Source organism: Myiozetetes cayanensis, unplaced genomic scaffold (assembly GCF_022539395.1).
Source record: "Myiozetetes cayanensis isolate MyiCay16 unplaced genomic scaffold, myiCay2020 scf6-25, whole genome shotgun sequence".
Classification (NCBI taxonomy): domain Eukaryota; kingdom Metazoa; phylum Chordata; class Aves; order Passeriformes; family Tyrannidae; genus Myiozetetes; species Myiozetetes cayanensis.
Window position 1 is genome coordinate 45734582 of NW_026087853.1, and position 12320 is coordinate 45746901.

Sequence of the window (12320 nt, forward strand, 5' to 3'; positions counted from 1 at the left end):
CAAGAATCTCAGATGTTTCAAGAATCTTCAAGGATTGCCAAGTGTATCATAAAAAGCAGATGAGGTGGAAATATTTTCTGAAAGGGACTGAAACAAAAAAAAGGAAGCTAAGGTCAATAATGGGATTTTAGACATCTCAATTTTGGGCTGCCTACTTTTAGCTGATTTTAATAGGATGTATGTTTAGGAAGGTGGGCATCTACCCTTTTTGGTAACTGGGCCTCTGCTGGTGAAGTTGCAAATATCTGTGACACATAAACTCACTAGCTGGTTTGGCAGCTCTTGGTCAGAGTGACTTGCCCAAGTTCATGCAGTAAATCAAAAGCAAAACCCTTATAGCAGGACAGCGTCCCATTTTCCAAAGATTGTTTATTCTACCAGTTCACAACACTTTCTCCCCGTTCTAGCTGAATCATGTAATCATTACAATGCTATAGTTTGTTTCAGCTTTTTATATTGCCAGCAGGTGGGGATTTAAAAAGCACTTTGCTGTTCACCTTTTGGTCATCCTTAGAACTTTCATCTGCGTATTGTTTTATTTTGCTAGAGGCTTTCCCAACAGACTGTCATTTTCTCTGAAAAGCTGCATCACCTATGGAGCTGGGAACTGTGACCTTCTGGTACTTGAATGGTTCTACAGAAACTTCAGAACATCCTTTACTTTTCCTTTAAAAAGAAGAGCCGCTAAAACATAGGTTTTAGAGAGTCTGAAATCCCCTTCTACAAGTCTTTGCTCTTTGGGGAGGCAAGGAAAGTGCTTCAGCCTCCAGTATTCCAGACTGCCCTCTTCAATACCTCATGGATTTTGGAACTGTTTTTTCATTTTTTGATGAATAGTAATTGCACTTTTATCTTAGCAGCATTAGCACAGCTCAGTTGTATAAATATTGCTCTAGTACCTAGTAACATGGTTCTAATATCTAATAAATATTGCATATAGTATCTACTCCCACTTTGTGTTTTGGCTTCTGCTACTGAGCAGAAAAGCTCTGAAGAAAATCAGGAAGGTGTTACTATTTCAGTGTATGGCTTTTGGTAGTTTTGTAGGGCTTTTTTTTGAGTGAACAAATGATTTTAATGGAAATTATATTGGGTTTCCTTTGTGATACAGAATCATTATTTTACCCCGTATAAGCAACCACTTTCACCACTGCATAGACCTCAGTATGCAAATCTTCAGAACAGCCTCTCCCTTCTTGCCTGTGCAACTGGTGGTAGAAAATCCTATAGGTATTTCTCTTTTGATGAGGAACAGCTATTGTTGACCCCTTAAATTGTTCTTCAGTTCTTCACTTTCTTTCATCAGATGAAACTCTTCCTATTGCTTTGTCCTTGATTCTGCTGTCAGGAATGTTGTCTGTTGCTAACCTACACCTGCCTTGCAGCCTTCATTCCAACTCCTATCCTATGTCAGGAACTACCTCATGTGATCTGTCTTCCTTAAAAGCTTATCTTTTGCACTTGCCACTGCTATATGTAGCAATTTGATGAATAGATATAGTTCTGTTCACTGGTGCATAATGGCCTCAGGTTCTTGGCTCCTTTGTTCTATTTGCCTACTGCTTATCTTGGCACTCTTTTTGATTGTTTTTAAGTAATGCCTTTTGTTTTCTCTGAGACTGATGTGAATGCAAAGAACAAAGTCCTACTTTTTTCACCTCATCAATCTCTTTGCTCATCTTTTACCGTTTACCCGATATAGTGTATTTTTATGGAGCAGGGGATCCTTTATCATTTTGCCATTGCCATCATTGCTGGCCTGTCTTTAACTTTTCCTTCCAGCATTTTGTGAAAACCTAGGGCTGGATCTCCTCTTCTCAAATTCCCAGTGGTGCTAAATAACTATAAATCTGAGAACTTGGTTATTTCCCACTATGTGTCAAACGCCAGATACGCCTTATCTTCCAAGATGACCATTCCTGTCTGAGGGTCATTTCTATAATTCCCCCTGCAGTAGGAATAGCAGGCTATTTAACCAAGAAACCAAGTGCTCCTTGCAGTTAGGAGACAAATTATCCAACAGCATAATACATAAAATGTTGTGTCACAAAATCCTATGAAGGAGCTCAGAGAGACACTAACAGGAGTGAGGTGCCCACTCCCAGGCCCATCATAGGGGCCATCAGCACAAGCCTGGATGAGCACAGGGGCACAGGGGCTGGTAAGAACCCAAATCAAGAACTATCCAGACAGCTTTTGGACTAAGTGGCTCAATGCCTAGGAATGGGACACATAATGGGATGTAAGGGAAAAGCAGTTCCAGATCATACAGGACTAATTATGGGATGTTTAGGGGAGGAACCAAAGGTGGAGAAAGTGAGTGGTTTGGGTGATTTGTGAAGGGACGGGAGTGAGAAAATAGAGGGGTAGGCAAATAAAAAGGGTGAGTTGCCATAACTGGCTAGTCAGAATGGCTGTCTGGCTATGCCCTATGCCTGATCAGTGCAGTCTGACCTGTGTTCTTATTAAAATATTTCCTAATTCTTTCCTGGGTGAGGGCTGTCTATTCTGTGCATATATATGTATGAGGGTGCTCCCAGCAACTGGAGGCAGACTGCAGGCTTGAGGGCCTGTATATCTGTGGTGCAGTGACTGATGAAGTGTGGGTGTGTGAGTCGGTGTGATTGCTAGCAAATATCAAGCCAAACCAGCTGGGGAGTAGGTGAAGTGATCTGGGAGCAAGTGGGTAAGGTGGTCTTGAAGGACCAGCTCCAGGTGTGAGAGCACAGACAAGACCACAGGGGAGGCAGCAGGGAGTGGGGGTGTTGGCCTCACTAGCTTGTATGAGCAGGTGCTAGCAGCTGTGAGTTCTGTGACCGAGGTGCCAGCTACGAGGCAGACTCACCCTGTGGTGTAGACAGTTAATATTTTTACTCATTCATCCATGTCAATACTTTTCAGCCTACTTGAAATCACTGCAGAGAAATGCAGGCATATTCTAGGATGTTGATTGAATGTTCCACTGAACCATGTGTGATAAAATCTAGAAAATTTGCTTTATTCAGTGTATTTGACATCATACAACTTCACTGCATATTGTTAAAGTGCCCATAAAAGATCCATGATAGCTGCTAATACATGCTTACCAGTCACTTCTTTATGACATAGTCATTAAGATCATCAGCAAGTGATCAGGGTGCACACGCATTTTGTGGCAGAAACTGAATGGATGGAATTGCTCTAAAACCAGAAAAGCACGGCCAGAAACTGTGTTCATTTTCACATACCTATTTTCTACATCTTAAACACCAAATGCTCTGAACTCTCCTCTCTACTGTTTCTAGGCTTCCTGAAAGCCTAGAAACTTTGCAGCTGGAACTGTTCCCTTCAGCTCCATGATTTCAAGAATTCTGCCTCACACATAATTTTCTCTCTTTAGTTTTGGGGGTTCTTGAGCGCTGATCAATGGATGTTACTTGTCTCAAGGATTCACTGTCTTCTGAGAAGTATGCACGTAATCTGAAGAGATATCTGACCATCTGTCATGGTGTCAAGTTTTTAAGGGAAGACAAAAACAAGCTCACGGAAAAAAGAAATCTGTTGAAGACTACAGCTTGCACAGAAACAACATCTGGCTCAGAAAGTCCCTGAGCTGCAAACAATTGGATCCTGAGAGAGTACTGTAGGGAAGAATCACACACACTTGCACTGGACTTATTCTTCCTCAAGTTTGTGTCTATGGGCACCATTGGAGACACAATATTAGGGTAGGTGAACACTTGATCTGACAACTAAAAACAGACATTCTTTTTGTCTCTTGTACCTCAAAGACAGGTCAGTTACTACAGATCCATCCTCACGCTGAAAGAGTCTAATTGCTTTCAAGTTTGATTTCTGTCAGGACCCAGTCAAAAGCTTCACTCACTGAATGTATGAATGTGCCTGCATATTCGTATTTTTATGAAATACAAAGCTCAGTGCATGAAAAAAAACTTCATACAGAGATTTTCATGTGACTATATTAAGCTGGAAAGTGCGTTTTGCTCCTTAATAGTTTAACAGTTCTGTAAGGCGCAGGTAATGACAGTAGCAGGCTTGAGAAAATGACAGTAATATTTCCAAAGGAGTAAAGAGAGACCATAGTCCAGAGAAAATGATACTGTGAAAGCAGTTATCTATTTTGTTATTAAATATTTTACAAGCCTTTACCTTAATCCAGCTTGAAACAAAGATGATATGTAGATAGAAAGCTAACAGTTCATTTTTGTAGGTGAACCTTAAATATCAGTTACTAGAATATGTAGAATACCAAGAATCCTAATAATAATAGCTAAATTATTATCAACAATAATAATAGCAACAACAACAGTAAAATCTCCAAAGCATCTAACTACTATCACAGTATACCTCTGCTGAGCAATGTGGACCCGTTGAGGAACTGTTGAAGGGGGAGTCTTTATGGAAGCACTGTCTTCCAGTAACCAAGGTCAATTAGTAGAAGTTCCTCAGCCCTTCCTGTAGTAGAAGACGTATCTGAACTTTGAGGGTGTTCTAAGAATTTGAAACACCACCCACTTAAATCCAGTCATTTCTTTTCTTACAGTCTACCTCAGCTTCTTAGGAAAAAGGTAGCTATCTAATACAAAGGGGGCAAATTCTCAATTTTAGACTGTTAACATCTGCTTGGAGATATTGCAGATTGATACCATTATCTTCAATAAAAGTATTATCAGTTTGTCAACAGTATTGGTGACTAAATGTCCCTCAAATATCTGGCTCAGTTTATTATGGAGGTTAATTCCCAAAACATCACATTCCCAATACCACCTATCAAAGGGATGTCATGTATCCATAGGTATGTGGATGGAACATGTAATTCAGGATGTGATAATGGATCCTGACATTGCAAATGCTGAATATTTTTCTCCTATTTATCTTTAATATGTGCTTGTCATTGGCATTAGCTATCACATTATTCTGATTGGACACAAAGTCCTAGCTTATGTGAATTCTTCTTACCAAAAAAGGACAACTGACTTATTCTATGCTAATTACACAAGTTTATTGGTGCCTTTTCTTGGAAGCCTTACATTTCCTTTTTTAATTTTTCATTATTAACTCTACAAAGAATTCAACTTTACAAGTGAAAAATATTGAAAAAACTTTCTCAAAGACCTGCTTTTTCCTCTAGCTTCTCGCACCACTTCATGATCCATTGTGACTCCTAATATTTTCGTGGGAATAAGAGGAAAAGCAATGGCAAGCATCTAAGAAAACAAATGAACACGAGGGCTTTCATTAGACACAAGCTAGTGAAAATGAGAATGGTGAAAAATGATAAAACTAAGCAAAATTATAGATCATTACTTTTTTTATTCACTCCACACTCAAACAAAATTTTTGCTGGGATTTGTGCTGAGCCCTTCCTGAGCGAAATTTAGTTATTAAATGAGAATAATGAAAGAAAAATAATTAATGGAGAAAGGAGTAAAAGTACTGAAGATTATGTCAATACCATACCATACACATAAGTTTACACTGCTTGTTCATTTAAGCACAAGATAATACAGAATAAGGTCAGGGGAAACCATCCCATATGCATCCCCAAAGATATCTGATATATCCAATGACAGCAGAGTCCTGTTTATTCAAAATACTTCTGGAACATCAAAACATTTGGATAAACAGGGCTTCAAATAATTGAGGGAGTTATTGTATAAGTAATTCACACCAGGGGGACATAACCTAGATTCAAAGGGCTGAGTTTCAGATCAAAGGGGTACAGATAAATTGGATTTGGCTTTATATGAAAAAATAAAATAAACAACATTTGATTATTCAGGAATCAAGAAGTGTCCAAACATTTTCTCAAAAACAGTTTTGGACAAAATGTCAAATTGTTGTAATAGGCCATACAGAAGAATATTCCTATGGAATAAAAATAACATAACTAAATGAGACCAAAAGATATGGGAATTTTGGGGGGGGGGGAGGGAAAGAGGAGGGGGTAGTGGTTCTGTGCATGCATGTGTGTGTTTATTTGTTTTGTTTTGTTTTCTAATCTCACTGATCTTCTAGTCAGGATCATATGAATTTTACCAAGTTTTCTAACCTTATTCCAGCCATGACATTGACACATATTTTGTGACAGAAGGTGGGGATTCATAATATCCCTGTCTCGGTAACTCATTTTCCCAAATGCCCAACAGAAACAAACTGTGAAATATACAACTTTGGTCTTGGATGGACAATATTGTTATCTGATTGCTCATCTTTCTATTAATATCATGACCCAGATATGGTTCATCTACATGCAGACATCATAATCTCCTTTTAAATGCCTTTTAAAATACAAATCTTGGAATTAAAAAAGATGTTGATCCATGCTGGTATTCACCCCTGCATTATTAATATTGTGGTGTGGATACTCTGCTGATTTATACAAATAACCAGTATTTTCCTTTTTCTGAAAGCTATGCTCACATTCCTGTACTTGAGTGTTGACCCTTACTGTCTGTGTAGGGGCCTTTTAACAGTGGGGGTGGTCAAACATTTAGGGGGAGTTAAAGGTCTGAAACCATGAAACATTTTGATTCCCCTCAGCCCTTGATTTCTGTAGACAACAGCCCAATGGGGAGAGAGCTTCTCCCACCATGGTGCCTCATCTTGAGCAGCCCAATCCTGGCTTGGAAGCCATAGGAAAAGGAGGGCTTCTGAGTCATGCACGGGTGCCTCAAGTTTCAGAGGCATTTTTTCAACCATGTCACAAGACATATCAGACTGTCCTGCTGAATCCATCCTGACGTGTCTGGGCCTGGGCTTTTCAGCCCACGGGTCTGTCAGTGCTGCAGGGGCCGAGTCCTGCACCACACCTGGGGCAGGTTTGTTTCGTACCAAGGGCAGGCAGTGCCCTACGCTTTGGCCATGGGGCAGGTCTCATAGGCCTGTCAGCTGCCTGTTTAGCTACTGCTGCTACCACCCTACCCTACACCTCTCCACAGGGATGCTCATACAGCCTTCCCCCTGCCCTCTGGCCCCTGATGCCCCATTTGCCACTTTGGGCGGGAAAAGCTGCCACATCACTGCTGCTGCCGGCAGGGCCAGCTGCCTCCTCTCTGGTCCCCTCCTCTGGTCCTGAGGCTCTGCCAGAGGCTGCAGGACAGAGGGGAGTGGAGCATGGCATGGGGACGTGCCATCCCAGTTGTTGGTGTTATTTTTCCCAACTTTCTTCCCTCCTTGCACGGTGAGCGACTGTGGGGCAGGTGCATGAGATGACACACCAGGGCTCTGAGGGGAGAACATGTGGGGCAGCTTGTGGTGAGGTGGGGGAAGAACAACAATTAATGAAAGATACAGAGAAGGGAGCTTGTAGAAATGGCAATTTGGAGTTGAGCTTAGTAGCGGGATGGGGGGAAGTAAACACTTGTAGGGGCTGTAGAGGGCAAGAGGGTGCCCTTGGAAAGTCAAAGAGGCAGTCCTCAGCATGGAAGGAGTCTTGGAAGGTGGTCACACAGGGTGAGGTCTGGAGGGAGAAGCTGAGGAATGGAGATGGTTTGGGGTGTTCTGGGGTTTGCTAGCAGGTTGCTGCAGTGATACAGTCTGGAAGTGAGTAAAGGTAAGCCATAAAGAGCAAAGCAGGGCTTTTTCCTTTCTAAGCAAATGTTGGTGTTTTCTTTCCTGAGCAGACAGAAGGATACATTGGAATTGGTTTAAGGTTTCAGTTTACTGGTCCGGTTTCTTCACACCTCCTCATCTTACTAACTCCTCTGCAACTTGGTCAGTAGAGTTGTGTTGTCTGTGGTACAGGTAAAGAGCCAATTTCTAGTTTTATTCCAAATTCAAGGGCAGCTGCTGTCTGTAGATGTAAGTATTAAAAGAAGGTAAATTTCCGTCTTCAAAAAAACCCAAATAAACCTGAAATAGTCAATGTGCAACAGATGAGGCTTGTTCAAGTTTTGCCCTCTCTTTACTCTCTCTTTTACAGGCTTGTCAAGACTTCCCTCTCTGACTTAAGAATGCTTGCTTTCTCTGTGTCTCAGCTGGAATTTGAATAGGAATATCTTCATGAGTTTTCAGTCTGGAGTGGAATAGGGAAGAGAAGGTAAAAATGGCACTTGGTAATGGTAATGGTTTCAGCTTGATAGCCCTGGAGTCTGGCTGAAACTGTTGTTAGGTCCTGAATCCAGAAAATATATAGGCTTGTGCCAAATCGGAAGCAAATCTGCAGAATCTTTTATTTCATCCAGCTCCTTAAGCTCTGAAGGTTAAAGACAGGTGTAAATACTTGGACAAGAACAGTAAAGTTTTCTTACACTGCAAGTATGGAGCCTGTGGATCTAGCAGTCAGTCCTGTTACCATCTAATCCCTGGACTTTTGGTTGAGTTTCTAATTAAGAGAGTGGCCATGCCATTTTTGATCTGTTCATCTAAGGACCTGAAGTTTATTTGCTCTCATAAAATTCAAAAACAGCTCTGTCACTGAGTTCAGTGTTTACAGGATTGACTCTGTTATTTTTATCTTTTTTTAGTCTTCCCCCCCCCCTTCTTCCCCCAAGATTCTCTATAAAGGGCAAAACCCCCAGGAGATATAGGTCCTTCAGAATCAAACAGAATCAATGAATTTCCCAAGCTCATTTTCAGAAGTAGGTTTTTTTCCCCTTTCCTATTTCCTGCCACAGTCTTGCCTTTTCTTTAACAATCTGAAACTACAGCTGCATAGTGGAGAAAAATTCAGAGGCTAAAAAAAGAAAAAAAAAAGAAAAGTGTATGTTTGGGTCTTAAAATAATATAGACATTAAACTATATTTAATTGTGCCTTATCAATAAGCTGATGAACTTCGGTGTTTGCTGTTGCCATTGGTCCTGATGCTCTGTAGCAGGCAGAGGCAGCAACTGCTGCTGATGGAAAAGAAAAGGTAGTGGAAGGAGGAGGGGAGAAGAAGGTGGGAGACGAGTGGATTGGCTGCTTTTAATGTCAGTCTCAGCTGCGGCCCCGGCTCTTCCGCTGCTCCAGCTCTGGCTCTCCCTTGAACAGCTCCCAGAGAGAACAAGGCGTGCGGAGCTCGGATCACCAGCATCATGCTCCTTGGGCTTGGATCGTAGATCCCCCTCTTTGAACATTAAAATAACTCCTTCGTCTTTCAGCGTCCCAAGCAGACCCAGCGAGAGAACACGCACGTGAGAGAGAGAGGAAAGAAACAGGAGGAAGACGAAAATCTGCAACCAAGGGGACTAAAGCAGAGAAAAAGAGTGCTTTGCTTGCACAGCTGCAAAGTGGGAATTTAAAGAGCTGCAGAGAGAGAAATTCCAGCTCATCAGCACATACACATTGCAGAATTACAGATCCAGGTAGAAATGACATCAACAGGGAAAGAAGGCAGCGGAGCTCAACATGCACAATATGTTGGACCCTATCGTTTGGAGAAAACCCTAGGAAAAGGACAGACAGGTTGGTTCTTTTGCAGCAGCACCGGTGCTAGAGGGAAGGTGCTGTGGCAGCCAGTGAGGTGTCGGGGATGGGATATTTGAGGGTTCAGGTTTTCCCATTTGCTGTTTTAGTGCAGATAATATTCATAAGGGATTTTTGCCTTTATTTATTTTAGTTTTCATTTTAATTCTTTCTTTTTTTAAAAAAAGAAAAGGAAAAAAAAAAAAGCCCAGGATGCTTTATGTTCATCACTCCTGCTAATGGGTGTTGTTCTAATGACAGGCAGAGTGCATGCAGAGGAAAAAATAGATGATCTGCTGGTGGTGAATTTTCACATCCATTTCTTCACTGCCCTACTTAGGAGCATTTTCTTTTTAATCAAATTATATTGAAATTAAAGGTTCACAGCCTGTAGTACCGAGGAGGTGGTGGTGGTGGTAGTGGGGGAGTCACCAGCAGTATTTCATGACATCATGATTGAAAAGGGTGTAGTCCTTAAGGTGCAGTTGGGGGTGGAGGGGGGGGGAGGTGGAAATACGTACAGTATGTCTCTGGCACTGACTGCTGTGGGTATTTAGCAAATATGGATGGATGGGCTAGTGGTTTTTGTGGGTAGGGTCTGAAATAAAAGAAAAATAGAGGATTGGTAGCAGAATTCATTCTGGTTATGCTGTGTTTTTGTAGGAGGGATTGGGAGGGGGGAAGGGAGGTTATTTAATTATTTTTCTTAAAGCTTGTTTATGAAACTCGCCCCCAGCAGATTTTCCTGAATGGAACAATGGTAAGAAATATTAAAAAGAGGAAACGGAGTGGAGGGAATTAGCAGAGAGCAGGTGCCTCTGCCCTACATGACATAATTAGATCCCCTAAACGCGTTCAAGATCTGGACTTACTGTTGCTTGCTTGGATAGCATATTCACTTCAAGGGCAGGGGAGCATTAATTGGAAGAAAAACCCTAAAAACATAGCCCAAATGTCTTCCTTTTTTTTCTTTTTTCTTTGTTGGTGTTTTTTTGTTTTTTGTTTTTTTAGTAACAGGTGCAATAAGCAATGGCATCTGGTAAATTCATTGGGTTGGGAGCCCCCCAAAAGTGAATTGAGACTCGAGATTATTATTTAGGGAAGGGGTAAGATCAGCCATAGGGGGGCTTCTTTGGGCATGTGGGTGTTAAGTGTTGTTCATTATGGTGGGACAATAAAACATGATGCATTGTGGTGTATTTTTTTTTTTTTTTTTTATAACCCAGCCGAGCTTTGCCCATCTGTTGTCTAAAGGATTTAATAGGCGTTTCCAGCCCCAGCTGCTGCCTTTGCTCTGCCTGCTTCCTCACTGCCCTGCGTGGCAGCAGCTCTGCAGTCCGCAATTTTCTTAGGGACACAGTCAAAATCCAGATCTTTCTCTGTAAGAAGCAATGCTCTTCTGAGATGATTGATTATAACCTCCCCCCCATCCTTCCCCTCCTCTTCACAACCCCATAGCAACCGTTCAGAGACATGGATGAAGATGACATTGTCTTCTAGTGGAAGTGACTTTTATTTATATTTTATTTTTTTTTCCAATCTCTTCAGTGTATCAGCTGCTAAAGGTAGTTCTCTGTCACTGTTTTAGGTACCACCTTTATTCTTTGCATAGCTCAGTAAGTCTTCTGCAGCTGTATTCTTACCAAAATCTGTTCTGATGATGATAATGAAAATACAAGAAAAATTGCAGTGTATTGTTAATAAAACTGCCCTATTTCTGCTGATATCCTTTCCTGGATACTCCAGGTGATCAAAGAGCTAGCTGTAGATGACAAATTCATTTTTGTCTTCATCACCATTTCCTTTTTTCTCTCCCTCACATTCTCAGCACCCCTCCCTCCCCTTTAAATACAATTGTGCTTGAGGTTCCTGAAAATACAGCTGCATTAACCTTTTGCTCCATGTTCTTATAGCCTGACGTTGTGGTCCTAAAGGGTTATCTGCAGCTTTGGTTATTTTTTTTCCTCTCTGCTAATCTTCCTATCTTCCTCCTAAGTGATTAGAGACGTGGGGGTGGAGGGAGAAGAACAGGATGTATTTAGAGGCTTGCTGCTGTTGGCCTCTGCAGTTATTCAACCAGCTGGACAAGGGTGAAAGTTTCCTTTTGCAGTTTTACTGTATAAGTGATCTTTATAGATAAAGTCTCTGCTCTTTGCACACATGAATGCACATGAAATGCACAATGCATGGTGTCACAGAAGCTGGAGGTGGGGGAAAGAGGAAGAGAAATTTTAAAAGCAGGTGATGTCAGTTTGTGTCTCTCTTGTTATACCTGCCCTTGATTAATGGAATAATGCACTGAGGTGAAATCTAACTCAGTATTAAACATACATGGCTAAATATGGAAATATGCCTTCTGGTCTTCTCGCATTTTCTGTGCTAATCCCATTTTGGAGTATGCAGAATGGCATGAACAGTGTGTGGCATGTAGCTCGTCTTCATCCTGCTTGTTTTGGAGGGTAAGCAGGCAACCTGCAGCATTTTAGGAAGAGGACAAGCAGTGCAGTATGACATGGGCCTGATTCGCCATAGTATGTTGTCATGGTGTGTGTTTTTGCATTTGGGCTGCTGCAGTGGCATACAGATGAAGAAAGTAGTGGTTGTAATCATTCCTTTGGAGCTTGACTTTAAAGCTTGAAAGATTAGGACATAATGGCTTGGAAGGTTTTTTTTTTCCCCCAAGGAGATGAGAAGAGTGAGAGAGAAAATGTGGCAAAATGTAATGATGAATAGAAAGAAAGTATAAGTTGTGTTGCAAAGTCCTGTCCATTTTGCAGTGATCTTCATATTCATCATTTTTATTTGGAATGAAAAATTACTCTATACTTTTATTTCAGATAGGCAGATCTAGCTTTGCTCCCACATACATTAGTATTATACAAATGTGTGTTAATCACTCTTACCTGCTTTTACTGAGATCAAAAGAAGGGGC

The 12320-nt window shown here is 41.3% G+C and overlaps 1 protein-coding gene across 16 annotated transcripts in view; it reads left to right on the plus strand.

Annotated features, from left to right (window-relative positions):
* Positions 1 to 8939: 8939 nt before the first annotated feature.
* BRSK2 (BR serine/threonine kinase 2) overlaps positions 8940 to 12320 on the plus strand; it is a 315174-nt gene continuing 311793 nt past the window's right edge. For 12 of the 16 annotated variants that reach the window (XM_050335983.1, XM_050335980.1, XM_050335984.1 and 9 more), the window contains exon 1: positions 8942 to 9388. In XM_050335983.1, coding sequence (XP_050191940.1) covers positions 9295 to 9388 — 94 coding nt within the window. In that variant the 5' untranslated portion in view covers positions 8942 to 9294. Of the gene's footprint in view, positions 9389 to 12320 lie in introns of all 16 variants that reach the window. The other 4 variants (XM_050335976.1, XM_050335975.1, XM_050335977.1 and 1 more) reach the window with 2 other exon arrangements.